Source organism: Corvus hawaiiensis, chromosome 16 (genome assembly GCF_020740725.1).
Source record: "Corvus hawaiiensis isolate bCorHaw1 chromosome 16, bCorHaw1.pri.cur, whole genome shotgun sequence".
Taxonomy (NCBI): Eukaryota; Metazoa; Chordata; class Aves; order Passeriformes; family Corvidae; genus Corvus; species Corvus hawaiiensis.
This window is the reverse complement of record NC_063228.1, coordinates 16,386,991-16,414,425: the sequence shown is the minus strand read 5'-3', so window position 1 is coordinate 16,414,425 and position 27,435 is coordinate 16,386,991. Positions and strand designations below refer to the sequence as shown.

At 42.3% G+C, this 27,435-nt stretch overlaps 1 protein-coding gene across 3 annotated transcripts in view; it reads right to left on the bottom strand.

The window, feature by feature from the left end:
• Positions 1-27,141, bottom strand: part of CRAMP1 (cramped chromatin regulator homolog 1) — a 53,251-nt gene extending 26,110 nt beyond the window's left edge. The window contains exons 1-7 of one of the 3 annotated variants that reach the window (XM_048320582.1): positions 26,826-27,141; positions 24,295-24,644; positions 15,060-15,253; positions 13,499-13,652; positions 10,328-10,411; positions 7,784-7,832; positions 413-498 (exon numbers count right to left, since the gene is read on the bottom strand). In XM_048320582.1, coding sequence (XP_048176539.1) covers positions 413-498; positions 7,784-7,832; positions 10,328-10,411; positions 13,499-13,652; positions 15,060-15,253; positions 24,295-24,643 — 916 coding nt within the window. In that variant the 5' untranslated portion in view covers position 24,644; positions 26,826-27,141. Of the gene's footprint in view, positions 1-412; positions 499-7,783; positions 7,833-10,327; positions 10,412-13,498; positions 13,653-15,059; positions 15,254-24,294; positions 24,645-25,112; positions 25,195-26,825 lie in introns of those variants that run through there. The other 2 variants (XM_048320580.1, XM_048320581.1) reach the window with 2 other exon arrangements.
• Positions 27,142-27,435: the final 294 nt, after the last annotated feature.

Here is a 27,435-nt window from a genome sequence, read left to right as displayed (position 1 = left end):
CTTGGGAACAAGGAAGAGGAAGAAAAAAAAAAACCCAAATGAAATCACACATAGCTGAATGGGAGAAGGTAAAAAAGTTGAAAATGTTTAAATGCTAAACACTATACTGCTGCTCATTCACTGGCACAAGGGACTAACCTTCACATACAGTGAAAGCACAAGGTATAAAGCAGCAACCGGTCTCGTGTGGGTATTTCCTTTTCATCTTAGCTAGTAAGAAAACTGGGTGGGTCCTGAAGTTACTGGGGTTCCATAAGCAATCAGGCCAAGACAGACAATACTGTGCCCAGGACAAACATGCAACCACCCAAACTTCCCTGCCAGTGATGGACACACCAGAACAAGCCTGCTCACTTTCTACACTTCTAGCTATCTTCTAGAACACCCTCATGTTCCAGCATCTTTTACTCACCATCTGGATCACAGAGTTTCTTTAAAGCCCTGCACATGGGAGCTTTGATACGCAGGTTTCTGCCTTTGTAACGAACAGTCGTAGCCCTGGATACATGGAAAGAGAAGGAACCAGTAACAACAGTGTGTGAATATAGACCTATCTCTCTTAGGCCCTGTGCTCTTCAACATCTTCATATATGACTTGGATGCAGGACTGGAAGGGATACTAAACAAGTCTGCAGATGATACAAAACTGGGAGAAGCTGCTGACTCCCTCGAAGGCAGGGAGGCCCTGCAGAGAGAGCCTGACAAATGAGAGGACTGGGCAATCACCAATGAAGTACAAGGGAAACTGCCAGATTCTGCACCTGGGATAGGGCAACCTTGGATGTATGGACAGACTGGGGAATGAGATGCTGGAGAGAAGCTGCAGGAAGGGACCTGGGGGTCCTGGTCGATGGCCAGCTGGATCTGAGTCAGCAGTGCCCTGGAGCCAGGAGGGGCATCCCTGTCCTGGGGGCACCAGGCCCAGCATCGCTGGGCAGGCCAGGGAGGGGATTGCCCCACTCTGCTTTGCACTGGAGTGGCCTCACCTTGAGTACTGTGTGCAGTTCTGGTCATCACAATGTAAGAAAAATTTTAAACTATTAGAGTGTCCAAAGGAGGGCAATGAAAATGGTGAAGGGCCTCAAGGGAAAGTTGTATGAAGAGCAGTTGAGGGCACTTGGTTGGTTCAGCCTGGAGAAAAGGAGAGTGAGGGGAGACCTCCTTGCAGTTACGATTTCCTTGTGAAAGGGAGAGAAGGAGCAGACACTGATTTATTCTCTGTGCTGGTGACCAGTGACAGGACCCAAGGGAATGGCCTGAAGTTTTGTCAGGCCAGGTTTAGGTCAGATATTAGAAAAAGCTTCTTCCCCCAGAGTGCTTGGGCACTGGAACAGGCTCCCCAGGGAAGTGGTCACAGCACCCAGTCTGACAGAGATCAAGAAGCATTAGGACAATGCTCTCAGGCACAGCGTGACTCTCGGGGATGGTGCCGTGGCAGGGCCAGGAGTCGGACTTGATGATCCTTGTCCCTTCCAACTCAGCTTATTCTGTGATTCTGTGATCAGAGGCACAGAGCCAAACACCATCATAGCTACAGGAACGAACACAGAAATATAATGGTCTGCAGTGCAGGTTCACAGAGCATTCAGTCTTTCCTACCACCTTACTTTTCATTGTGGAAGTGCTACTCTTGTGACTCTCCTCTTCCAGACTTTCATTAAACACTTGGTTGTCCACTCAGGGAGGGACTTCTGTTTTATAAGTGGACCAGGATTATGTTACTTTGGTTGAAGAGTACGCTCACAGACAGCTTCATAAAAGACAACTGGTTTTGCTTTAGTCTTCCCTTTATACTCACGACTCTTAATGAGTAAGAGTCTGAAGTTTTTGCAGAGTCTTGCATCTGGAAATATGATCACCTTATCTGGTGAGGTCTAAGAGCTTGTGCAGAAACCTGAACAAAGTAACTTTTTACAGTATGATTTCACTGGTTTAGCTTCAGTATCACTTTAGCAGTTTCAAAGATCCGTAAAAGTAATTTTTGTTTTCACCCAGTGAAACTACTTCACCCCATCAGTCCTGTTTTGATTTTAGGGACTCAAAAGGCAGGCATTGAGCCCAATCAAATTACCAGTGGCAGTACTACTACCTAATACTTGAAGCATTAAGGATCAGCTAGCATAGAAGCAGCAGGATTGAACACAAGTCCTTGTAGTAAAATGAAATAAATTATAGAAAATATTCTTATGCCTTAAATAAAACATCATGCAGGAAGAGCAGTTGTCTACAGTGCTAAGAGGAAAATTTGCAAAAAGGCAGCAGAAGTGAAGCGAGACCTGAGAAGATGGAGCTGGTGGGGTGAGCAACTCAAAGTTTAGTTACTCAACTGTGAACTTATATAGATTTGGAATATCCCTGGGCTGGAAGGGCAGATTTCCTTTCAACTTAATTCTTGGAAACAATTGCTTGAAGACAGTTGGTCCCACCAAGTCCAACAGTGTAAAGTCTCTGTCAGTCTCTGCCAGTGTAAAGACTCTTAGAGAAGGACACAGAAACCCCTGTGGGTATCTAAGCAATAGGTTAAGGTAAGGACAAAAGGTAAAACGTCCTCCTGGGCACCTCAGCCTTAGCCTAAGACTCCATATCCTCTTGTATGTATCCTTATACTAAAGTATAGATATGATTTTATCAGAAAATCAGCATTTTGTACAATGATCCTCTTCCCTATTTGTAATTTGTTATTTGTAATTTGTTTTAATACAGCAAATTCTTTTGACTACTTATGCAAGCTGAGACTCTCCTCCTTGATTTTAGCTGATGCAATTCTTTATTATCCAATGTGCCCTTGAAGCATGTGAGTGAAGAGTCAGAAATAGCATTATTATTATCATCATCATAATTATTACCTTGACAGTACAACAGTGCAAGTAAGAAGGGGTTTGGGGAAAGAAACATATTTTTTATATTAACTGATATGACTATATAAACCAATAAAGTTTTGTGGAAATTGTTTCCTCACATGAGTGGAAGCTGACTGAAACAAGGGCCTGGCTGCTCAGAAGTCCCAGAACGTTTGATCTGCCTAAAACAGCTGAGCTAATTGATCTAAGTAAAAGAAGAAAGGTGCTGTTGTTCATTTTTCTTATTTCCTATTTCTGCTCAAGAGCCCAGCTAGTCGGTCATAAAGCATTTATTGTTGAGTTAGGCTTCCTGGTAGTTGTTCCTGCTCAATTTGTCTGCCACCTGTGCAGGTGGACCTTGGGCTGCAGGTACCCACCATCTGTTACTGTAGAGCAGCTTATAAATGAACATGGATCAGCATTACAAACTCCTGACTGCATGTCTATCTATATTTAAAGGACAGAAAGATGAGAAAAAAAAACCCCACCCAACCAAACCCTAAGCCAATAGCCAGAAAAGAAGTGTGAAAAATATATTATGGAAAAGATATTATTTGAAAAAACAAACAAAACACTAGGAGGAAAATCACATTGGAGGAAACCGAACAACTGCAAACCCTGCTGATATCTATAAGGAGAAGCAGGGACTACTGCATTCCCTGAGCATGATGGGAAATGGCACAGCTCAGAAGTCAGCAAGCCAAGTACACCATTCAGTAAATGAAGAAACACAGAGCACACATAAATGCAACAAAACATTAAAGACTTTCCACGCAAGTTTTCACCCTGCCACTACAGCACTCTTCCACAACTACAGCAATCAATGCTATTTTCATGGTTCCCTCACGCACGCTTTAGAATATCCCAGCTCCCCCCATTCAGGTGTTCTGCTTCCCCTAATTCCCTCTTCCATTAAGTATGATTAGCTTCAAGCAATCTAGGACAGAGTCTAAAGAATAACTTATTATCAAACTAATATAAAAGTAGATCTATTTAGACACTGTAATTTTCTAATTGAGATCCACAGCTGGGAGGCTAGAAAAAGACTATTTCTACAAATTTAAGGAGGAAGCACAGTAAAGGAGTCAGTCCACAACAGAACTACTCTTAGCTTCAAAATACCTATTTTCTTCTGCTACCTAGATCCTGGATGTCTCCAAATGCAGAAAAGGATAAGTCTTAAAAACAGTCACTCTACTGACTATGCATTCAGAATTACCAGTCTGACTTGACACCAAGAGCATAACCTGCCTACTTAAAATGCTTTGCTTTATACATTATTTTTTTTCAGTATGAACTGCTATTTTATGATCAAGACTTTAGAGAGTTACAGATTCCCCCTCAGCATGCCAAAGAGCTTTCCCAAGGAACTGCAAGGCAGAGAAGAATCACTTCTATCCCACATAAAGTACATTCAGAACCTGAACCAGACAGAGCATTTAATGCCTGTTAATGGTTTCTGTCTTTCTTAACTCGTGCTATAAAGAGCCCCTCAGGCTGGGGGGTAAAACCACATACACTACCAGACAACGAAGAGTGCTCTGCTTAACTGGTGCATAGTCACAATATTTCTTGAATTAGGTGTTTCTTGTGGTTTGGGTTTTTTTTTTTAATCTTACCCAAAATTCCTACATATTTACAAAGAGATCAATAAAATATTTGTATTCATTCATATGTAGTTTTTTTATTAAATGTAAAGAGTGTTGCAAAACCTAAGTTAAATAAAAATGTTTCCCTCCTAAAAATGAAACAAAACAAAAAAGCTTCAGTTTAAGTTTATTTAAATTAGTTATTGAGCAGTTCTGCTATACCACCATAAACCTTTTTTTCTCGTTATACATCCTAATCACAGAATACAATTACATAATAAATGTGTAGTAAAATTAAAATGCTGTAATAAAAACCTTAGCACAAAGGACTGGACAGAGAGTGGTCCTATCTTTCAGCAGCTGGAGCAGGCCAGTGTTGACCTGAATATGCTGAACTGCTCGGAACAGTTACAGAAGCTGACAGAGTAATTCTTAGCTCCCCCTTGCATTTATAAAGATGCAAACTTTGATCTATTTTCTGCAAGATTCCCCAACTCCTGTACCACTGGCTGTTGTCTAGTCTGATTTGCCTGTTAATGACATTCTGAAGACAAGTACATGGATGTGTAACAGCGAATAGCCTTAACTCCAACCGCCAAACAGGGATATGTCACACAGAGACTTTGCCAGTACTTGCCAGAGCCACCTGATTGGAGATCTCAGGCACTCCTTAGTATCCATGACCTGGGTTATAAGCTCAACTAGGAAGTTTTTAATTATGGTTTTCTTATGAGTCCCTCACAGGGTCATTTGTTTTTCCATACTCCATGAAATTAGTACAGAAACCAGAGATGCAAAACAACCACTGAATTAGAGCATGTAACTCCAGGGTCTGGAGTGGTGCTGCAAATAAATTGCCAGGTAGCTCCTCACAACCTTATCCTTTCTTGACTTTTCTTACCAATTAAATGAGGAGAATGTTTACCTAAGGAGCAGATCATCAGAATAACACACGATCACATTCCCCATTTTTAATCACTTTGGATTCACTTTCTTTCATAGCTTTCCTCAGTGACAAGCCTTACAAAATGCACTGCATTCAGAAGCGGAGAGTCACACTTGAAAGCAATACGTTAGGAACCGGAGAAAGAACTGATTACAAACAGGGAAGAGGATCATGGAATTGTACCATCACTGAGCAAGATGGGAAGTTGAACCAACCAAGGTATATGCAATGTGCTTGCTTCTGGGAGCTGTGAGGCTGCCCTGCATGTGCAGGTGGTGCAGACATCCAGGTGGAAATGAAGACACAGTTTGCTCTTCTTCAACTGATGAGGTTCACCACCAAATGGGGTAAAGGATGGAGGAGAAAAAGGGAAGCAAAGATGGGTCTCCCATATGTAGACAAAAAGCCTATGCAAAAACAACTAATTCTGAACTGGTTAAAGTTATGTACACTCTAATTTTAGTGTAGAAGATTAGCATTAATACTTTCAAATGCAAAGACTCCTGTTCCCAAAATGGTTGGTTACAAGACTGGCTTTTATGGAGTAAATACCTAGACTTCACAGAAATCACTAACCCTCATTAACAATTAATTAGAAGAACAAAGGCCTGAATCATGCAAAGTGATAGACCGATGCTACAGCTCACTAAACGTCATCAGGCTCATTTGTTATGCTTTAGGTTGTTTGGATGACACGTTATTAGATAGGCTCTCTAGTCTAGCACAGAGTGACTAAACCAATTGTTGATATTCTGAACTATAGAGATATTCAGGAAACTACAGATGAAGGCTCATCCCAGGCTCACTTTAACTGGCAACTCAAATTTAAAGAAGTAATTTGCTTTAAGAATAATTCTGTTAAACATACTGGTCATATTTTCCTAATTGTACAAAACCCAAACCAAATGGGAATTTCTCTTCCAATTTAAAACCTTGCAGTTAACAGAAGAATGAACAAGTGATTCAAGCATCACATTCAAGACCAGCAACACAAGCACACCATACAAACAGCATCTCTCAGGAGAGGAAAGGTTGTTCAGCTCCTAAGAAACTGATCTGGAAACTCCATTTGAGAACACAAGAAAGGTACAACACCAAGTATCCATATTATGCAAGGTAAAGTCAAAAGACTGCAGCCACTGAGGGGGCAAACTCCTGGTCCTGTCTACAGTCAAGTTTACTTCATCAATAACATGTCTGCTATGGTGAACACCCTAAAAGCAAGAATGCAAAAGGTAAAAATGGACCTGTACCAGACAGAAAAGAATGCTTTTTCAAATCAATTCTAAAGAAGGGACTAAGGACAAATCAATGCCTCCTAAGTAATCACATGCCTTTTCCTTTGAAAGAGATTTCACTTTAAAACACATCAACTCTAAAAGCTGAACTACTTTGGAAGAATTTATGCATAAATACATCAGGTATGCCCTCATTTATAGTAATACGCAACTTCTAACCCCTCCTGCATTCTAGGAGTACCTCGACTCATAGACTGAACCCGCAAATCCCACAACACTCTCTTGAAGTGAAAGAGAACACTTGTTCTTAATGCCAAGGAGATGCAGAAGTGACTGGAGGGCTGAAGCCTCCAGCGTGCTGAAGGGTCATTTCACATCTGAAAGTCAGGACACGTGAGCCCTGCTGAGGCAGGATGGTTTGGAGATGAACCCTCACTGCAGGAAGGACACTGAGGGGCTGGAGTGCATCCAGAGAACAGAATGGAGCTGGGGAAGGGTTTGGAGCACAAGTCTGATGAAGAGCAGGTGAGGGAGCTGGGAAAGGGGCTCAGCCTGGAGCAAAGGAGGCTCAGGGGGGACCTTGTGGCTCTGCACAAGTCCCTGACAGGAGGGGGCAGCCAGGGGGGTCGGGCTCTGCTCCCAGGGAACAAGGGACAGGACAAGAGGAAACAGGCTCAAGTTGCATCAGGGGAGGTTTAGATTGGATATTCGGAAAATTTCTGCACTGAAGTGTGGTCAGGAAGTGGAACAGGCTGCCCAGGCAGTGGTGGAGTGACCATCCTGGAAGAGATTTAAAAGACCTACGGATGTGGCGCTTGGGGACAGGAGTTAGCAGTGGCAGGGCTGAGGTAATGGTTGGACTTGATGATCTTGGATTCCAACCTAAATAATTCTATGATTTCCATGAGTGAATCCACATAGCTAAGTGCTGTAGCTTCTGTAAAGAATTCTCATTTAATTATTTTATTAAACTTCACCCATCATTTCTTACTATTAATTAATGGCTTCATGGAAAAGGGGAGAAAAATCCTAATATAAAACAAAGAATGGAAAACATCAAACTTCAGCTCTCAAAACTTTAGAAATGACCCAGACTTTGGATGATCAATACAATAGTCAAGTGGCTGAACAACGCAGCTGTGTGAGTTTCAGGAGTAAGTTCTTACTTACCCAGCTTGAATGAGCTCATTGAGTTTAGCAGCGTTCTTGTCATCCATACCTTTTCAGGAAATGAGATAACACAGTGAATTAGGATTTACAGTGCTAAACCCATGGCCTTTTCTGTGTCCTGCTGGGCTTTCAAATCTATTACATTTTATTCTCACATAGGATTAACATGCATAAATGTGCTATAACATACCTCCTCTGGGAAGTTTGTGTTTTCATAACATGCAAGCTTTACATGATCCTTGCCACAAAAATTACTTTATACATGTGGATTAAATGACCCTAGTTTAGGTACTACAGCCATCTTTGATGGCTTTTAATCTGACACTGAGGTATTAAAAAGTAAAGCTTCTTCTTCCTGCTCAATCTCTGTTGCTAAGGCAGCAAGGCAGAATGAACAGCATCCTAGTGCTTAACACAACAAAAAAGTAAATAAAAATAATAAAAATGCACATGCAGCCTTCACTTTTTTCTATGCATTATAGAGCACATTTTTAAATGGACATTTGGTAACTTGATTTATATGACAGTTAGGCCCAGATCTATTTACTGAACAAGTAACCTCCCTGTGGCAATGCTAAAAGTATTTCTGGAGTGCTCTTGTGTCTCAATAGCTCTTAGTAAGTCTTCTCCATTTCTGTGACTGTGAATACCACAAGACAAAAAAAGGGGGTGGGGGGGGAGGGAGGAAGAAACTGCTTTCCACAGCTAAAGAGCAGACCTGTCATAAATGGGTGTAGAGTCTTGCACCTTGAGTACATTTAATCTTGAAGACAAGAATTTTCCAAGTGACAGTGGGTAAAGGACGTAACCAAGTCCCAAAGTTGTAAAAAGACAGAATACAGAGGCTGCAGGCATTGCCATGGTGACTGTGTGAAACCTTACTCCCAGTCATAGCAAGAAGGGTCTGCTTGTAAAACAAGATGTGGGTACAGGAAAGAAACACTAATACTGATTTCTGATGACAGGGCAATGTGCCTTGCTTCTGCACCTGCTTTGTCATCAAACACTTCAAAATTGCTTCTCCAAGCTGAGCACTGCTTCTCCAATTAACACACTGGAGATCTTTAAACAAATAGAATAAAGTCAGTATGAGCATTCACAAGAGTCTCATTCATTACCTGTTACAACAGCAACCCCAGGTAAGGGAACAACATAGCAAAAACACCCTTCCAAAATTCCACAATCCTTTTAAGAATTGTACATGTTCACTCACGAATGCTTTTGTGTCCATTTCACTTTACCACTACTATGACTTCACAAAGAAGTGAAAGTATTTTGATGGTTTTCCATGTCTCACAAATTAAACAAAACAGGTAGAAGATGCACTATGGTGTAATACTGACTGTACAAAAAGTCTGGGGACAAATGAAAAATGCATGGATAAAAAGGTGTAGGTACACAGACTGGCACATGCAGGGCATGTTCCTCTGCCCACTCCCCAAGCCAGTCATGTCAGAGCTCCCTCTGGTCTGGAAGTCATGAAGACCATGGGAACCATGTCCTGGGGTTCCATCCCCTCAGCGTGGACAGTAGGGTAAGGCAGGGATCCTCTCTCTACTCAGGTGAGACTCCACCTGCAGCTCTGGGGGTCCCAGAATATGAAGTACTTAAAGAAGGCTTAAAAGAAAGACAAGGACAGACTTTTCAGCAGGGCCTGGAGGGACAGGACAAGGGGTGATGGTTCTAAACCACAGGAGGGGAGATTTAAGCTACATATAATAAAAACATATTTTATTACAAGTGTGGGGAAGCCCTGGCCAGAGAAGCTGTGGCTGCCCCATCCCTGGAAGTGTTCAAGGCCAGGCTGGATGGGGGTCAGAGCTACCTGGTCTAGTGGAAAGTATCCCTGCCCATGGCAGGGCCTTGGGACAAGATGGTCTTTAAGGTCCCTTCCAACCCAAACCATTCTGTAGTTCTGTGAGCCTAAGCTCAGGTATGCTGCTAATGCAATTAATCAACTGCCAGCAAACAGCACAGCACTGTTGTGGCACATACTCCTCCACCTACGCTCACTGATACAGACAAAACTGGACTCTGGTGCTGACAAGGTCAGAACCCACCTTGCTTAGCCAGTGAAGTTATTTCCAGTTATGATTTGTGCTTTTTCATATTCAGGGTGCAGTGAGAACAACTTAGAGAAAGACACCACCCCAGATTTTGACTGCATAGGTACAAATAATTGTGGGTGTAAAGGGTATCATTTACACACTTAATTGCTTAGGTTTCAATAGCAACAAAATAGATCATCTAAGCTTTGTGTATGTTTACCTATTTATTGTTTACCTATATTTACCTATCACCTGTGGGATATACATGCATTGCATTCTGCAGACAGATAAAACTAAAGAAATCTATCAAAGTGGACTAATGCAACAGACTAAGGAGGTCTCTAAAAATAAAAATACCTTTAATGAAGAAATAACACCATAGATTACAGCAGTAGTCAAGAACTCAAAAGTGCAACTGAACTACACACTGCAAACTTCAAGGGTAGTAACTTCTGATTCCATCATGTAAAAATAATCTGGAGTCATTCATACTCACATCCCCCGATCTTTTTCCTTAGTTCCCCATAGCAGATTAAGCCATACAGCTCCAGGGAAGATTTTTTCAGCCCTTGAGAAAACACTAGAAAGCAGAAAAGGTTCCAGTGAGATGCAGGTTGCAGATACTCACATGCAGCTACACTGCATATACTCATTTCAACACTGAAAAGGAGAGGATTTGTATTTTCCATGATGAGACAAATCAGATTGAAAGCAAAACTAAGTTCTGGTTCAACACTATAATGGGACTGGTTCACCAACTTCCTTTTCATGGCATTTTTTATATTACAGGAAAACAAAGCAAAGCAGCTTCCATAGAATTTACACAAATATGCAACTGCTCAATATGTAAAATAAAGCTAATTCATAATAAAGCTATCTCTAGTATCAACTGTTTACAAATTCTAAGGGAAATTTCCAGATGCCCCCAAGCAAATGCATACAGAACTCCTTTATATGAAAATTCAGAGGTAGGTCTGGATTTTCCAGAAGACAGAGAACATTTTCTGTGCACACAAATACACTGTAAGAGATCTGATGCAAATTCTAGATTCTAAATTTTTACACAAAGAATTGCTGATATTTTATTCAACTTTGCAAGGGGTTTTTTTGTCCTTTCTCATCAACACACATGACACGGACATTACTGCTAATAGATCTAAAGATCTATGACAGCAAGGAGAGTCTTGTGATTCACTAATCAGGTGAAAATATTTATTCTTGTCTATTCATCAAAACTCTAGTTTTCTTTGATCTCAAAATCCAAGCACACATATTTCTACCAATACTAAAGCTAATCAAACTACTACACTGATTGTTAAATTCCATCAGACAATGAGATTCTAGACCACACATATATAGATACGTAACTTTTTGTTATCCAAAAAACACATTTAACTTCTTCTGTGACATCTTTTTATATTAAAAATTCTTCCATAAAATGTGTTTGCTGCAACACTGGTTTTTAAATAAAATACTAATGGCTTCAGCTTAAAGTGCTGCCTTGTTTTGAAAAAACGAACTCACAAATACACCTTATGCCAGGTGGTTTAGATACTCAAGTCCTCCTTTAGGTAACCTAAGCTCAGGAACAGACAAGTTCATAAAGAGATTGTATCATACAGTAGCTTTGCATTCCTTCAGCTTCTTTCTAGCCATATCCATTTCCCCTTAATGAGTTACTCTTAATAACTCATTATTTTTAATTTTTAATGAGGTTTAACAAGACCAAGTGCTGGGTCCTGCACTTTGGTCACAACACCCTGCAGCACTACAGGCTGGGGACAGAGTGGCTGAGCAGTGGCCAAGCAGAAAGGAAGCTGGGGGTGCTGGTTGACAGCTGACTAAACATGAGCCAGCAGTGCGTCCACATGGCCAAGAAGGCCAATGGCATCTAGCCTGGAGCAGGAATAGCGTGGCCAACAGGACCAGGACAGTGACTCTTCCCCTGTACTTGGCACTGGTTGGGCCACACCTCAAGTGCTGTGTCCAGTTCTGGGCCCCTCAATTTAGGAAGGACGTTGAGATGTTCCAATGTGTTCAGAAAAGGGCAACAAGGCTGATGAAGGGTCTGGAGCACAAGTCCTGTGAGGAGCAGCTGAGGGAGCTGGCTGGGATTGTTTAGCCTGGAGAGAAGGAGGCTCAGGGGAGACCATATCACTCTCTAAACTCCCTGACAGGAGGGTGCAGCCAGGCAGGGGTCAATCTCTTCTCTGAGGCAACCAGGCACAGAATGAGATGACACAGCCCTACTGCTGGGTCGGGGAGGTCTAGGATGGACATTAGGAAGAAGTTCTTCACAGAAAGAGTAATTGAGCATTGGAATGGGCTGCCCAGGGAGGTGGAGGAGTCACCATCCCTGGAGGTGTTCAAGAAAAGACTGGATGTGGCACTGGGTGCCATGGTCTAGTTGACAAAGGTGGTGATAGGTTGGACTCTATGATCTCAAAGGTCTTTTCCATCCTAGTTGATTTCTGTGATAAAGAGACTGTATTGTGCACTAGCTTTGCATTCCTTTAACTTCTTTCCACATCCATTTCTCCCTGATGAGTTATTTTTAACTTGAGAGGCCACAAACTGTGTAGATGAATTTACTATTCAAACTCTTGCTGATATTTTAGAGTTCTTCAGAAAACCAAAAAATTCAACCACCACAAACTGCCATGATTTATGCATCTTAGAATACACCATCAGAAGGACCAGAAAACTCTGGAGACTATGAATCAGCAAGCTAATGTGAGAACTGACATTTTTGACACCTTAAAATCAAAAGAACTGAATCTTAGTAAATTCTGGTCACTCTGAAATACATTTCTTTAGCCTGTTATTCAGATTATGCCACCCACAGACTAACTTGAAGCCTCTCTCCCCATTCCTAATTAGTATGGATTTGATAAAAATCCATTTTCAATTCTCATATGTTACTATTACTGTTACAAGACACCACCAGCAGTTATCTGACTTCCCAATTTCTTTTTCATTAAACCAGTTGCAGAAGGAGGGAAAAGAATGGGAAGGGGAATATGACACTGGGAAAGCTAAGTTATTGAACCAATGGTACAAATTCAAACTTCTTTAAAGTGGGAGCAAATATGTCACCATTTACACTTGTATTGCACTGTTTATTTATTTCTGCCTTCCCCAAGAATTGCCAAGTGGTGCTGGGTCACTTGAAGTTTGCTTGATGAAGCCATGCCTGACTAATGTTTAGGCAGTTCTCCTTGAAGGTGTGTTCCCGAGAACACAAAAACATTTCCTTGAACCTGGCTTTTCCCCAGTAGTAACAGCAGGACCTACATTTATTATGGTGTGGTGAATTCACAGAATAGTAGTGATACAAATACCAGGTTTTGAAAAGTATTTTTCATGAAACACAAACCTTGGTAGGGCCATGCTAACAAAACTAAGAAGTGAGACATGGTGGACTCCCCACTCCTGAAGGTCTCCACAGCCAGGCTGGACAGGGCATTAAGCAACCTGGTCTAGTGAAAGGTGTCCTTGCCCATAGCAGGGGATGGACTGGGATGGTCTTTGAGGTCCCTTGTAACCCAAACCATCCTGTGGTTCTACGACTACGTTCAGTATTTACTTCCTCCTCAGTATTTATTTCCTCACCTCTAAAAGGCAGGACTCCAACCCTTGCACCAAGCCCACTTTGGTGCATACTAACCATTGTCAAAGTCAATGTACTTGGAGATCTTGTGCCAGGTGCGGTAGTAGAAGTGCCGGACCTGCTCCTTGTTCTTCACCATGCTTGCTGGTTTGCCTTTTTTCTTGTATTTCAGGGCAATGTTGTTCTGGATAGCTTCAAAGTCCTTCCCATGCTGAAGAAAAAATAAAGCAAATTGAAATACTCAAACCCAAACTTGGATCTTGTCATAATTCAAGTCAAACAATGTCAGGGACTTTGGAATTCTTTGTGGGAAATTGGATTTCAGTGGCCATAAACAGAACACTGGTTTCCTTTGCTTTATATAAAATGCAATATAGATGCCAAATTAATTACTTTCCAATTTCTTTACCTGTTTCAAAATAAAAACAGTAAGTTGCTAGCAAATCAGAAAAAACCACCCATCTGTACTTACAACTGTGTTAAGTAGCAGAACTAAAAACACTGATTTTCTCCCTCAGCATTCTTTACTTTTCTCTGCATTTCCCCCACCATTTCTCACTAGAGTGAATGAAAAACATATTATATTTACCAGCTGCACTTTTATTTACAGTGCATTTCATATTACTGTTACTAGGAGTACAAAATTTGAGTTTCAAAGGATTTGATTTTATACACATTAACTCCTGCTATCACAAAATTTTTGTATTCAGAAAAGGTTGGGACTGATTTAAATACAAAGTAGGAAAACCTCTTCTGAAAGGCAGTGCCACAAAATGGATGGAAGGAGGGACTAAACAAACTGAGTTTCAGATCCACCTTAAAGCAAATTTTTAAAATTTTTCCTCAGTATTCAAAAAAAAAAAAATCAGTGAAGTGACTTAAAAATTACTTGATTCCCAGGAATATTACTGCAATTCAGAGGAATTTAAAAAAGAAAACACTGTTTAAGTATTCATTTTGTCCACAAAATATATGTATGTGATATCATGCCTATGATGAAAAAACAGTTATTCAAAAAGATGCATGTATGCAGAGAAAACTCCCCATCACTGCTTTTGTTTTTACCTTTGGCATGCATTTTCTAAACAGAAATGCTGTTGAAATAATCACAGGAACAGGACAAGCAGGAATCCATCATATACTTTGTAAGAGACAGAAGATAAGATGATGTACCTTTTCTTGTCTCTCAGCCCTAGGACTGAACTGACTCTAACCTCTTCATGGCCGAAGACTAAACACAATTGTCATTAGAACAGAGCAGCTTTTCTTTGGTATTACTACAGAGCAAGTGTGTTGCTTTTGAAAGTTCAGATGGGGACATTATTTAATTATTCTGCATTTGAAACAGAACCGTAATTCAATAACAACTGAAATGATTATAAACATTCATTAATAGAACTCAGAAATATTTCCTGTGTATTTAGAGAAAAAAACCCAACAAACTTGACACTTTTGACACGTGGCTTTGACTGACAGCTGTTTTACAGTGTATGGCCCCACAAATGCTCATGTGTAAGTGGCCTTCTGCTCCTGCCAGTCTCACCTGAATCAACCTTCTTTAGGAATATCCAGACTCTAACCAAAGCCATCTATGTCTGTTATTTTCTTCTACATGTACCTCATACAGTCCTTCAAAGAAGGTATTCTTGTCCTCCGTGCTCCATGACTCCCACTGCCGTCGGACCTTCTTCCCTTCCTCCTTCTCTCCTGTTGAGGAGCCCAGGTTCCTTGCTGCTGACTTGGAATTCCCAGCAGGATTACTGGGAGGAATTCCTGATGTGCCACCAGGTGCAGTCCCTCCATTATCTGCTGCTGTAAAAAACCATGACCAGAGTGAATATTAAACCAACAGGAGGATTCATGGATAGAGCTAAGGGAGTAACTCAGAATTTTCTCCTTTTTCACTTGAAGTACAATGGGCAAATAATGAGGTTTGTTTTATAGAAATAAAATCTCAAAGCACAAAAAACAAGGGGAAGGTTTCAACGGCTTAGTTTTGTATTTCCAGAAGTAACACAGATAAGCAGGAATGTACCACAGCAGCCTCTACCAGACAACCCTCTCTGATGGTTATATACTAGTGAGCTCTGCAGTCACTGCCCTGCAGCCAGGGGGAACTCCAGAGCAGTGCTGAACAGGGAGCTGACCAATGGACCAAAGTGATGTCTTTGGGGAAAATAGAACGCCACATCCTTGTCTTTGGTCCTGATCCTACTGCCTCCAGAATAACTGTGGAAAGGGAAGGATTGAGAGATGTCGACTTCAGTTCATCACACAACAGTGGATGAGCATCCAGAATCTCATCTGCAGTGTATGATCCTCAGAGCACCACCTCTGATATGGCCCATCTAGGAAAGCTCTAGTTATCCAAAGGCCAGCAAGTCTCAACCCATTCTCCTTTCCCAAACCCTGCTGCAGCTTTCAGAAAAAGACACAGAAGTGTAATTTTGATTGTCCCTTTGTCAGTTATCAGCATCCAAAGAACACGGAAAAAGATATGAAGATTGGAAATACTAAAATGAGAATAATGCCAGATAAAACTGAGAGAATTCGCTGTTTACTCAAGTAGGGACCCAGGAAGAAAATAGGATGGAAAATCCACAAACAAAACATCATGCTTGGTATGACACTGTATATCAGAGCGCTAATCCAGAAACCGAGGTCAACTCCCCAAAATGCGCTCATTTTTTTCCATAAAAATGTAACCATTCCCATTAACTTATATTTCCAAAATAAATTATCTTGAACTTTATTTAAAAATATTATTTACAATTTGACTGTCCTTATTGATGCAGACATATACTTAATAAAACAGAAGTCTTTCAACACTGAACATTCATTGCTCGTTATAAAGAATGCTCAGTACACTTTCCTTTTCTCCAGGCCTTTATGTCTTGTGTTTTACCTCATGATATACTGGCTTGCCGTAGTTTATTTGCTTATACACCCAGCTTCTACACTACAGCAGTTCCAACCAGTTTCCCTAATTTTTATACATATCAGCATAACTCTGTCTTTCATATTTAGGCTTAAAAAGTTCCGTTATCTTTACAAATTCAACTACATGAAGCAGGTTTTTTTACCTGACAAAGCCAGTATTTTATATATATGTACATATATATCTAATTCAAGAACCCAGATATCCCACTTTGATAATTCTAATAGTATTTTTTAAAAAGCGTATCAGAAGAATCTGCTGTTACAGGTCCACTATGCTTTACAGTTTTGAAGGACTTGTATGTAAATCTTAACAAGTCAGTTGCAATTTGAAGGTAATTCCTTCGGGCAACAAAACCGTATTTCTCCAAATCCTATAGAAACTGGTTTGTTCAAGTAATGGAGAATATTTGAAATCAAACCTGGAAGAGAGCAAGGTGCATGAAAGTACATTTTTTTCCTGCATACAATAAATAGTTACTTGATATAAAATATGATATTGTGACCATTTTGGAGTTAATGTTTCTTTTCTTTCTAGGGATGACTATTTGACTCTTGAAGAAAATTACTGTCACCACAGGGAAGCATGTAAGGAAAGACATGAAAAAACATTAGACATCTAGAAGAAAATGCACTTATAAACAACTTCTCAAATAAACAGCTTCTTTACTTCCTAAAGTCTTCATCAGCCACTGATAAAATAATTGAGACTTAGGCCATTTAATTCTGGCACTGTTGAGGTAAATCCTTTAATAAAAGGTAACCACAAGAAAAAACCTGAGCACTTCAACAGAAGTTACCCAACACAGACACAGAACTGACACTTCTTTATTCTGCAAATGTGAGACTGGAATATCACAATTTGCACAGTAATGAAATACACATCTTTGGTCAAGAAGGGGAAAGTCAAACACATCAAACCCCAAACTCAATCTCCAATCTCCTGTTGCTACCAGTTCCCAACACAAAAGATGTCCTTTATCAGAAGACAGGTACAGGATTTCAGTCCAGAGTCACTATTCTGATCACAGATCCCTAACTGCTGAGAAATCCTTCAGAGGAACAACGAATGCAGGATTTGGGGGTTTCACTTGTGTGTTGGGTGGTTGGGTTTTGTTTGGGGTTTCTGTGGGGTTTGTTTTCTTTTTTTTTTTAATACTTACACAAGTAAGTAAAATCCTAAGTCAACTGCCAGACGAACAGATCTTATCAAGGATTTTCTAAAGATTGTTCAGTACACTTGGAACACATAAAGCTTTCATTATTAAAAAGCAGAAGAAACTAAAGTGTCAGTGAAGATTTTACGGTCTTATTACAATTTAAAGTTCAGTACACTTTCATTTACATTTTAGTTGCAGGCAAAAGACGGACTAAAGAGTTCTATTTGATGTGCTGAGGGCTCCATGGACTCAACTTCTACACAGGACATGTAGCTCATAATTGATCTTTTGTTCCTTTATGCACACAAACTGTAGTCCTGGGAAGTTTATCAGAATCTTTTTTGTTTTAAACTCTTTTATAAATTACCATCCAGACAATTGTTCAGAATATTGTATATGAAGATCTAAAAATCTAAATATCCTGTCACCTCTACAGAACTCTTACATGCCATCCAATTCTTCCAGGAACAAAAGGGTTTGCTCATTCCTTTGCATAAATTTTCTTACTACTGTGCATGGTAATATTTATCATTGGGTTATCTCAATCCAATCTAGAGTATACTGAACCTTGGTATGGCAATGGAATGTACTGTATTCTAAAACATAAGACTATAAACCAGAATAAAAGGGAAAAATAGTCATACATCATTAAATTACCCCCCGTAAATTCATTACCTCAATCTTACTGTATGAGATTCTTGTTACATACCGAACAGTTAACGAGCTTTCATCCCCTCACTAATGATTGACGACTCTATGATTAATTCCCAATAATGGATGATTTAAAACTTCATCAATGCATTAAAACAAGAAGCTCCCCTGAGGCCAGCTATACCATTACTGCTGCAGAATGCTGGGGCTCACTCTAACAACCTGCTCAGGCGCTTGTAAAATGATGTAAAGTCATTTATAGAAAAGACAAGACAAAGACAAGCTGGACATTCTCCCACTGTCTACTCATTTTGCACCACCCAGCCAGTGACCTGGACATCCACACCATTACAGCTATGGCAACTCCTTCCCTTTGCTCCAGGTGTGCCAGAGCACCAGCACCTGTGTACAAGGTACAAGGCAGTCATTTGGATATGCAAGTTCCCAGCATATCCCCTCAGCTTTCAATACACAGTTTGCAAAGACTTCACGTTTTTGTACTCAGTATTTGAACTGCAACCCCCAACAAAATCATGGGTCAGAACACCAGTGCTCCAGGGAAACTTATTCAGTCCTTTTATCCAGTGTTCTCCACCCATGTATATGTACCACATTAAAACTTCATTTATCTGTGTCTGACATAATATCATCTCAAACTACATTCCCATGGAAAAAACTGTCTCTGTAGTTTTAAGCAAAACATAAAACATTTGCAAAAATTTATATAAAGAGATTTAAAGACTGCAGTTTAAGAATCTGATATGAAAATTACAAACAATGGAACACACGTATAAAATAACTGAGACACTGATAGTATTGGGCTCTCATCATGGCTACAGCCACAAATTCTTCCTTCTAGGTAGCATCTCAGAGTTTGCCTTTCAGACTTCCACTGACAGCTCTTACAACAGGCCAGCTGATTCATATCTTCTGTGACAGATTACACACACACGGAAGCTGGAATCCCCAGAGTAAATTCTCACTACACCCATGTATCCCAACACACAGGCTGGGTTACAGGCTTAGCTCACAACATCTCAACTTCTTCTGGAGTTACCAGTCACCGTAGGTGGAACATTCATTTGGAAATACCTTTATAAACAAGATGGTGCATTCACACTCTTGCATGCCACAGCTCAAATGCCGAGTGTTAGGACTAACTCACTCCCCAAATTGTGGGATACAAATGCCAACTTGTAAAAGACAAATTCCCTGCAAGTCAACACTTCATTTTGAGTGCTAACTTTATAACTGGAAAGGAAGTTTCTACTCTGTATGCCTCCACAGGACACAGCATGGACTCCTGCAAATGGCAAGTTTAGAACAGCTTATGTCTTATTGCATGGTTATGCCACACAGTGTTCTTGCTGTGAATTAACATCCAAAGTTTGAAACAGAAACACAGAATATTCTGAATTGGAAGGGACCCACAAGGATTATGGAGTCCAACTCTTACCTGACTGGCCGATATAGGAACTGAACCTGCGACCTTGGCATTCTTAGCATCATGCTCTCACCAACTCAGCTAATCTCAGGCTCAGCTGGTAACTATCCTACATGGACAATGACAGCCTACCTTCTTCTAACTCTTACTAGTTAGAAAATTAGAGGTAGCTGAATGTGTTTAAAGCATACACAGTGTCAATTATCAACCAGAGCCTCCTAACAAACCTATGCTGAAGGCTTGCTTCTCTATGGACAGGATATGTTTATTATACAATGTATCAAAGGCAGCACCAGCTGAGCTAACCAAGAAGAGCTATAGAAACCCCCCATGGTTTCTTACACATTTGGTCACATCTCCCATAAATCACTATTCTCATGCTCTTCCCTAAGAAAACACCCATAAAGTTCATGCTGAAGTTCCACTTAACCCTACGGCTGTGCAGCCTTGCAGGCAGGTCCCTGTCAGAGTTCAGCACCTACTGCACAGGAGGAGAAAATCCTCCTCTTGCAGTATGGGATGAGATATTGTGGAGTCCTGGTCCTCAGCGACTTCCAAAGGGAGGGAGGGAGAACTGAGGTAAACGGGACAGCAAAGAATGAATGAAAGCATGTCAGGGTAGGATGGAAGGAGAGGTACCAAGTGCAAGTGAGATGGATAAAATTAAGGATAATGTCAGAACAAGGGACTGTGCCAGTAGTTAGTGAACAGTGGTTCATGTCCTAGAGAAATAATGTTGCAGGAGTAACATCTCAAATGAAGGTTGTATACAATATATTCTGCAACATATGAACTCAGGAAGATACAATAAAACACACTGTAAGTACATACATCAAGTGTATTGGTATCTACCTCCTCTCTATAGGAGGAGACAGTAGCTGATTTAACCTGTATGTTACCAAACATGAAACTTTGACACGCTGAAACAAACTAGACTGCTTTTTAGCAAGTTCTATACCATGCCAAAAGATGGAACGCTTTAATTCAACTAAGCTTTCAGCTGAATAAATCCTTTTTCAAAAAAGAACTTCTTATTACTGCAAAAGAAACCCAAATACTTGTTTGAGCCATTCTACACATTTTAGGAATAAATCCAGAACAACAACATGAAAGACATCTTCAAGCTTCAGCTCATCACCATTAGGCTATTCCTCCTGACTTCATTCTGCATTCAGAAAGTGGATAAAAACACGGAAATGGCAATACTCTACTCTAGCTTAAGCTACATCTACAGCATATGATGGCAATGTATTCCACACTGCCTTTTACCAACGTGGTCACAACATACACATACATACATATTCCATCCACTCTGGCTTCACGGACCAAAGCCCCAAAACACACCTTAACACCCGTGCTCAGCAACCATGTGGCATGTTGGTGTTTGAGACACAAACTCTCAGAAATCCCTCTTTTTCAGCAACCTTAACTTGGTCTGCATCTCCTCCCTCAACAAACCTCCCTGCATATAAACTCCCAAAATAAACTGCCTCCACACCACTAGTTCTTCAAGCTCCTGCTATGGTTTCATGCAAGTTACTTAAAGACTTCCTTCCAAGCCTTCATGCTTCAAAAGTCATGCACCAGTTGAGGCATAGATTACGGCCTTGAAAATATAATTAAAAGATGAAACAGCTGAAAAGAATATGATAATAATTCTTTAAAAATGCAGAGATTTAGATATTTGTGCAGGAAATTTGAGAAACTTTCCTGCAATTCCAAATGGATTGGCTACTGAACTGAAATAGTTTCCAAACTTTATTTTGCTGTACTACTTCCTTGTAATTCCTATGAAATTTTTGCCTTAAACTCAAAAGTGCACCTCAGTACACAAAAGGAAAGAGACAGGATTCAAAGGTGCAATTAAAAAGTACGTCAAGGCAATCTGACTATTAGCAACATGTTTACACACTCTACAAGGCAGAACTTGGAAATTATTATGAGCAAGCTTTTGTGAGCCTCAATAAGATAAAGTTGAAAAGTCACCAGCTGCTGAGTGGGCAAACTCTTTTTATAGTTTACAGCCAAGTTTATCAATTATTTATCTGCTAAAATTAAGGACCCTAAAAGCATGAATGCCAAAAGTAAAAAAGGTAACCACAAGAAAAAAATACAGAAACACACAGAAAAAAATTACTATTTTCAAAACTTTTTTGAAGACAAACCAATGCCTGCTGAGCAACTACAATTTGAAAGAAAGTATGTGCATTGATCACACTCCTTAAAAATTAGCAAGTGTTTTCCCTTCAGAATACAGAGGTTCTAGAAGTAGAATCACTTCAATAAAATGTTAACGGTTACACAGCATTATTGAATGCCTATGACAAAAACAAGTTTCTGGTTTCACTGGACCAAGCATAAGCATGGTCTGGTCACTCCAGCTGGCCACTGTCAGAGTTACTTCTACAGCCATCACCTTGACTTTGACATAAACAATGCAAAAGCTTCCAGGTTTCAGAGCTCATGTAAAGTACATGCACTCCAGCTTTTCATCATGTTTATACTTACAGAGGGAGGAGAAAGGTAGTGGGACAGCTGATGGAAGGATTTAAGTCCAATCTTTATTAGCCATCTCCACCCTTCCATTCATTCCCTATCAGAAGCTGGCTCTGTGAGACATTTCGCTCAGAACACAGAGCACTATGAATTCTGATCACAAGGCATTCCACTGGGGAGAATTTAGACAAGCCTGGAAAACCTCTCATTATGCATCTCTGAACATAAAGAACTCAAATTAGAAAGGATCCTGCTCCATGGCTCTGTTCTCCAAAATCTGACAATTATAATCTCAACCATATCAGAGAATTCAATCAATCGGACACATTCACACCAAATCTGGTCAGGCAGAGCTGTGGCTGGTCTTAAAATTGAAAAAGTGAAAGCACAGTCATAATTCTACCACTGTCACTGCCAATGAATTTAAGAAGTTCTCCCAAATCTGACAACATGGTACAGTGACTGCAAACATTATCCATGACTGGTTACTGAGATAATATTTTCTGTTCTGTATGTAATTTTCTTAAGGTCGCTTTGGAATCTGAATTGCAAAAATGAATGAAACTTCTTTTCCTATTTTGTTGATACTCTTAGTTAAAAATCATTCTGCTGTTCTAGAATTGGAAATAAATGTTTATGTACAAATACACCAACATGAATATACACTTGCACAAATGTATGTATTTGTTCACACGTGTATCCATTTCCAAATCAATGGAATAATTTCAAATGGACATACTCAACTTGCAAATCACGTACAAGACGTATTTCAAAGAAACACCTCCTCGCATCTAATACTATTTACAATCCTGGAATTAATTATACGTAGCTAAACACTCCTGGGTATTTCATTTGTTTGTTTATTTGGTTTCATGCAACTGGAAGAGAAATTAGGTAGGCCTTTCTGTTCTGTCCTCTACCACCACACAGAGTTTTCATTTAACATTCAAGATATTAAAGAGGGCTTACTAAAGTATTTAGAAATACTTTGTCAATTATACCAACTGCCAAGCAACTGAGTTCAAGAACTTTTTTCTGATATGACAATAACTAAAACATCCCAGTTTGCACTCCTTTATTACTGCAACACAAAACTATCATAACTACAGTGTTTACTTAATGCCCAGCACGTGCACACCCCTGTGACGGACAAGAGTGTGGTAACCTCCAAGACACATTCATGCTACATGGAACTATAGTTCAATTTAGCAGACGAGAGTAAATTTTATCATTTTAAAAGTTGATGCAATCTTTTCAGTGCTGTTTTTCTGAAAAATTCATAGAAAATAACACTTGAGTACTTTAGCACATGATATCCAAAATTAGGCTCAAGTACAGCTCAAATGCAGTGCTAAGATGTCATCTAGTCACTGCTGAGCACACACAATGGCACCAAAATATTCAAATATCCCTGCTGCCTTCCAGCCATTCAAGGTAGAAACAGCTCAAAAAAAAAAAAAAAAAACCCCAACTAATTCTTGTCTCCAATGCTAAAGTGAAAAAGCAGGTGTGTGTATGTCTGCACCTACAGACTTTCAGATACAAACTAATCTTAATAAAAACTCAAATCACACAGAAATGCCCAAACTGGTCCGAAACAGTAAAACAGGGCTTGCAAAACCTTAGAAACAAATACGTCAATATGTGTATTTCATTGCTGTTTCCAAAACAGTTATTTGGATCATAGAAATAATTGGGGAAAATCACCAATGTCTTGTGGGTTGTTTTTTTTTTTCCTTTGCTAACTAGCACCCAGTCAGTATCTTGTTATTATCCAAGAACAGAATTCAGAGTGCAGCCCCCTGATTACACAGCTAGCTAGAGTATGATTTCCTAATCAAAATACAGGAATTTCCCAAAACTCCAGAGAGATGAAATAAAGACATTAAAGATTTGCCTCATAATGTAGAATTTTTCCTTCTCCACATAAACATCCAGACCCCCCATTTCTGGAAGTGCAGAGAGGACAGTGGGCAGCAGAGAAGCTGAAGCCTTGGGACACAAAGAAGATTTCAGCCATGAGAAACAAGCCCCAAAACACCACCCCAAAACCAAACAAAAGATGGCATCTACAGAAGGAGAATGACAACCCACAGCCCCACAGGTGCCTCCCCTCTTTGCCATCCCCCTTGTCTGCATGTTTTTAGGGTGTCAAAACACAGTACCTTTGCCTTTTCCGGCAGTGCTGCTGCCAACAGAGGAGGATGCCTGGGAATCCTTCTTCAGTCTCTTGCTCTGAGGTCTGACGCTGGACCTGAGAAAATGATGCTGGTCCTGGCTCTGGGAGGGCTGGAGAGAGGCCGGGGCCGGTGACAAGTTGGGGTTCGGTGTAGGGCTGCTGGTAGTGTTGCTGTTAATGATCTTCTCTTCTTTCTTTGTGCTGCTGCTGCCTGGAGCTGCCTCTCCTCCTCCTCCTGCCCCTTCTTCTTCCAGGGACTCCTCATCTCCTCCTGCTCTCTTGCCCAGCTTTTTCACCCCTTCCTCCCCGCTGCTCTCTCCCAGTTTCACTGTCATCCTGCGGGGGAGGAGAGGGAGAAAAGAGCGGGCACACAGTCAGGCCGGGGAGCCCCCCGGGGAGGCAGAGAAACCCCTGGGCTGAGAGGGGAGAAGTTTAGCTGCAGAAATTCCTCTCAACATGGCCGCCGTTGTTTGTTACTAAATCCCCTTTCGTTTGCTGTCCCGACCCAACAACCTGTGCCGAGGGCGGGAGGGGGAAAGCCCCGCCACAACCCCCCCCAAACCGGCCCAAACGGCAGCCGGGGCCCCCCGGTAGCCCCCCGTCTCCGTCCCGAAGGGCTCCGAGCCGCCTTTGGCCGAGAAATCGCCCGGCCAAACTCGGGCGTGTGGCAGCGCTCGCCAGCGCCGGAGGAGCGGCAGCCGCTGGGCCGGCGGAGCAGAACGGAGCGGGGAAGCGCTGCTCCCCCATCCCATCCCATCCCACCCCTCCGCGGGTCCCGGGCCCGGGGCTCTCCTCTCTCCTCACCGCGGAGCCGCGGCCCGGCCCGCCGCGGGGGGGGGATCCATGCTCCTGGATGCGGCGGCGGCTTCTCCTCCTCTGTGTGTGTGTCTGGGGCTGGGACTGGCCGAGGCTCCCGAGGTTCCCGCTCCCCTCCGCCCCCACCCCGCACCTCCCCGCGCTCCTTCCCGCCGGGCAGCCCCGACCCCGCCGACGGCACCACCGTGGGCCGGGTCTGGGCTGCCACCGGGAACGGGCAGGGACCGGCTCCCCAAGCCGGCACCCCTGGCCGCCGCCTCTGCTGGGGGAGAATTAATGCCACCCCATTTTTTTTTTCTTTTCGCTCTCTCTCTCTTTTTTTTTTTTTTTTTTTTTAAATTTGGAGGGCAGTAAACTCCGGAGGCACCTGCAGCGGTTGTGAACCATCGCTTCGTTGCTCCCGGCCATGCAGAGACCTTGGCCAAGCAGGGCAGCCCTGAACCCCTGTGTGCCAAGGGAGCATCCCTGGGCTTTCGAAGGCATCTGTCAACTTTTGAACCTGACATTGATGACCACTTCCTGTGCTGACTTCACAAATCCTCTCAATTCTGAAGGTTTTTTTCAAATACTTGGAACAAAATGCCAGATATGAACACAAGCTTAAGGCATCAAATCACATTACCTGTTAAAACCCAACAACTGTTTTAGTTTTTCTTAAAGAGTGTAAAAATATTACTGACAGCATATCTAAAAGAAGTCAACTTCCAAGAAAGAACCAGTTAGAGCACCCAGCAATGAGCAGCACTTGGGATGCAGCTGCCTTGTCAGCATGGCAGGAGCCATCATCCAACTTCCATCTAGGGAAAAGATAACCAACAAGAGGAGGAAATTCTGAATATCACAAACATTGGAATGACTATAGATTAGGCTGACACCAGGATAATGAGGTTCAAAATAAAGGAGATGCATCAACATGATAAGGCATACAAACTCATGAGGTTACTGCTTATGTGTTCTATTCCCACTATTAAAATTATATTTTTCCCTCTAATTTTCACCTAAACCCCTGAACCCATCCAGAATTGTGTTGGGGAATGTTTCAGTCTTTGAAAATGCTCAATAAACTGACCTGAACTGTGGATCTAAACGCACACTGAAATTAGTTATTTATTCACCTGACAGGTCCTTAGTTACAGACTGGTTCTTCACACACCAAACCCTACAGTTTCTAGTTATTTCGAGGACAGAAATCTTCAAATTCTGACAGTGTGTGCTCAAAAACTTCGTGTAAGCAAAGCTTAAATAATTTCAAGCTTGGTTTTATTACTCCAAATTAAATGATGCACCCACCCACTGACATCCCCCAACAATTAGCGAGGGGGAAACAAAGAGACACTCCTTGGGGAAAGCTCCTTACAGGAGCCGAGTAGCACACCCCAGGATCTGCTCCACTTCTCAACTGCTGGCTCCTTCTAGCATTCTGCCTAAGTCCTACGTGCAGTTTCCCCCGTTACAGCTGCTTTTGCCTTTCGTTTTCACCATGTTCTTCCTTTCCCTTTTTCTCCCAAAGTGAAAATCTCTTCAGCCTCGCTGCTTTGGTCGTGCACACCCTCATGGCCGTCCCTCCGCTGCCTTCCGTAAGAGCCGCAGAGACGCGTTCCCCAAGTGCGGCCGGCCCGGACGGGAGAGCGGGGCCGAGCCAGTCTCCCCGGGGCCAGGTGCGTCCCGCCCCGCAGGCTCCATCCCCCACCCCTGCCTCACCTGCTGCATCAATGCCGTCACGCAGCCTCCGCGTTCCGGCTCCCTCGCCGGCGGCTGCCTCGGCTGCTCCGGCACCCGCAGCCCCAGGCACCCCCGGGCTGTGCCCAGACCCGCCAGCTCGGGAAGCGGCCGGCGCGGAGCCCAGCGGCCCTCCCAGTTTTGCTGGCGGCGGCAGCCCCGCTCCCGGCAGTGGGGCCGACCTCTTCCCCGGGCTGCTCCGAAACCCAGCCGCGGTCCCAGCGCCGCCAGGCTCGGCTGGGCTCGGGCCGGGGCTGGGGCCGCGGCGGTTCCGGTTCCTCCTCGCCCTGCCCGGGCCGGGGGCGGGGCCGGCGCGCGCGGGCCCAGCTGAGAGCGCCGGCGATCCCCGCCCCCCAAGCAACGCGCCCCATTGGCCGGCGGCGAGCGGGAGCGAGGCGGGGGCGGGGCCGCAGCCCAGCGCGAGCCAAACAAAGCGCGGCGCGGGGCGCGTGACGAAAGCTCCGCGCAGAGGAAGAGGCGGCAGCGCGTGTCCGCCGGGGGCGGGGCGAGCCCCCGAGATCTGGCTGTTGATTGGCTGAAAGAAACACCAATTGAGAGCCCTCTAGCCGAGCCCTTCGGCGGGGGTCCGGGA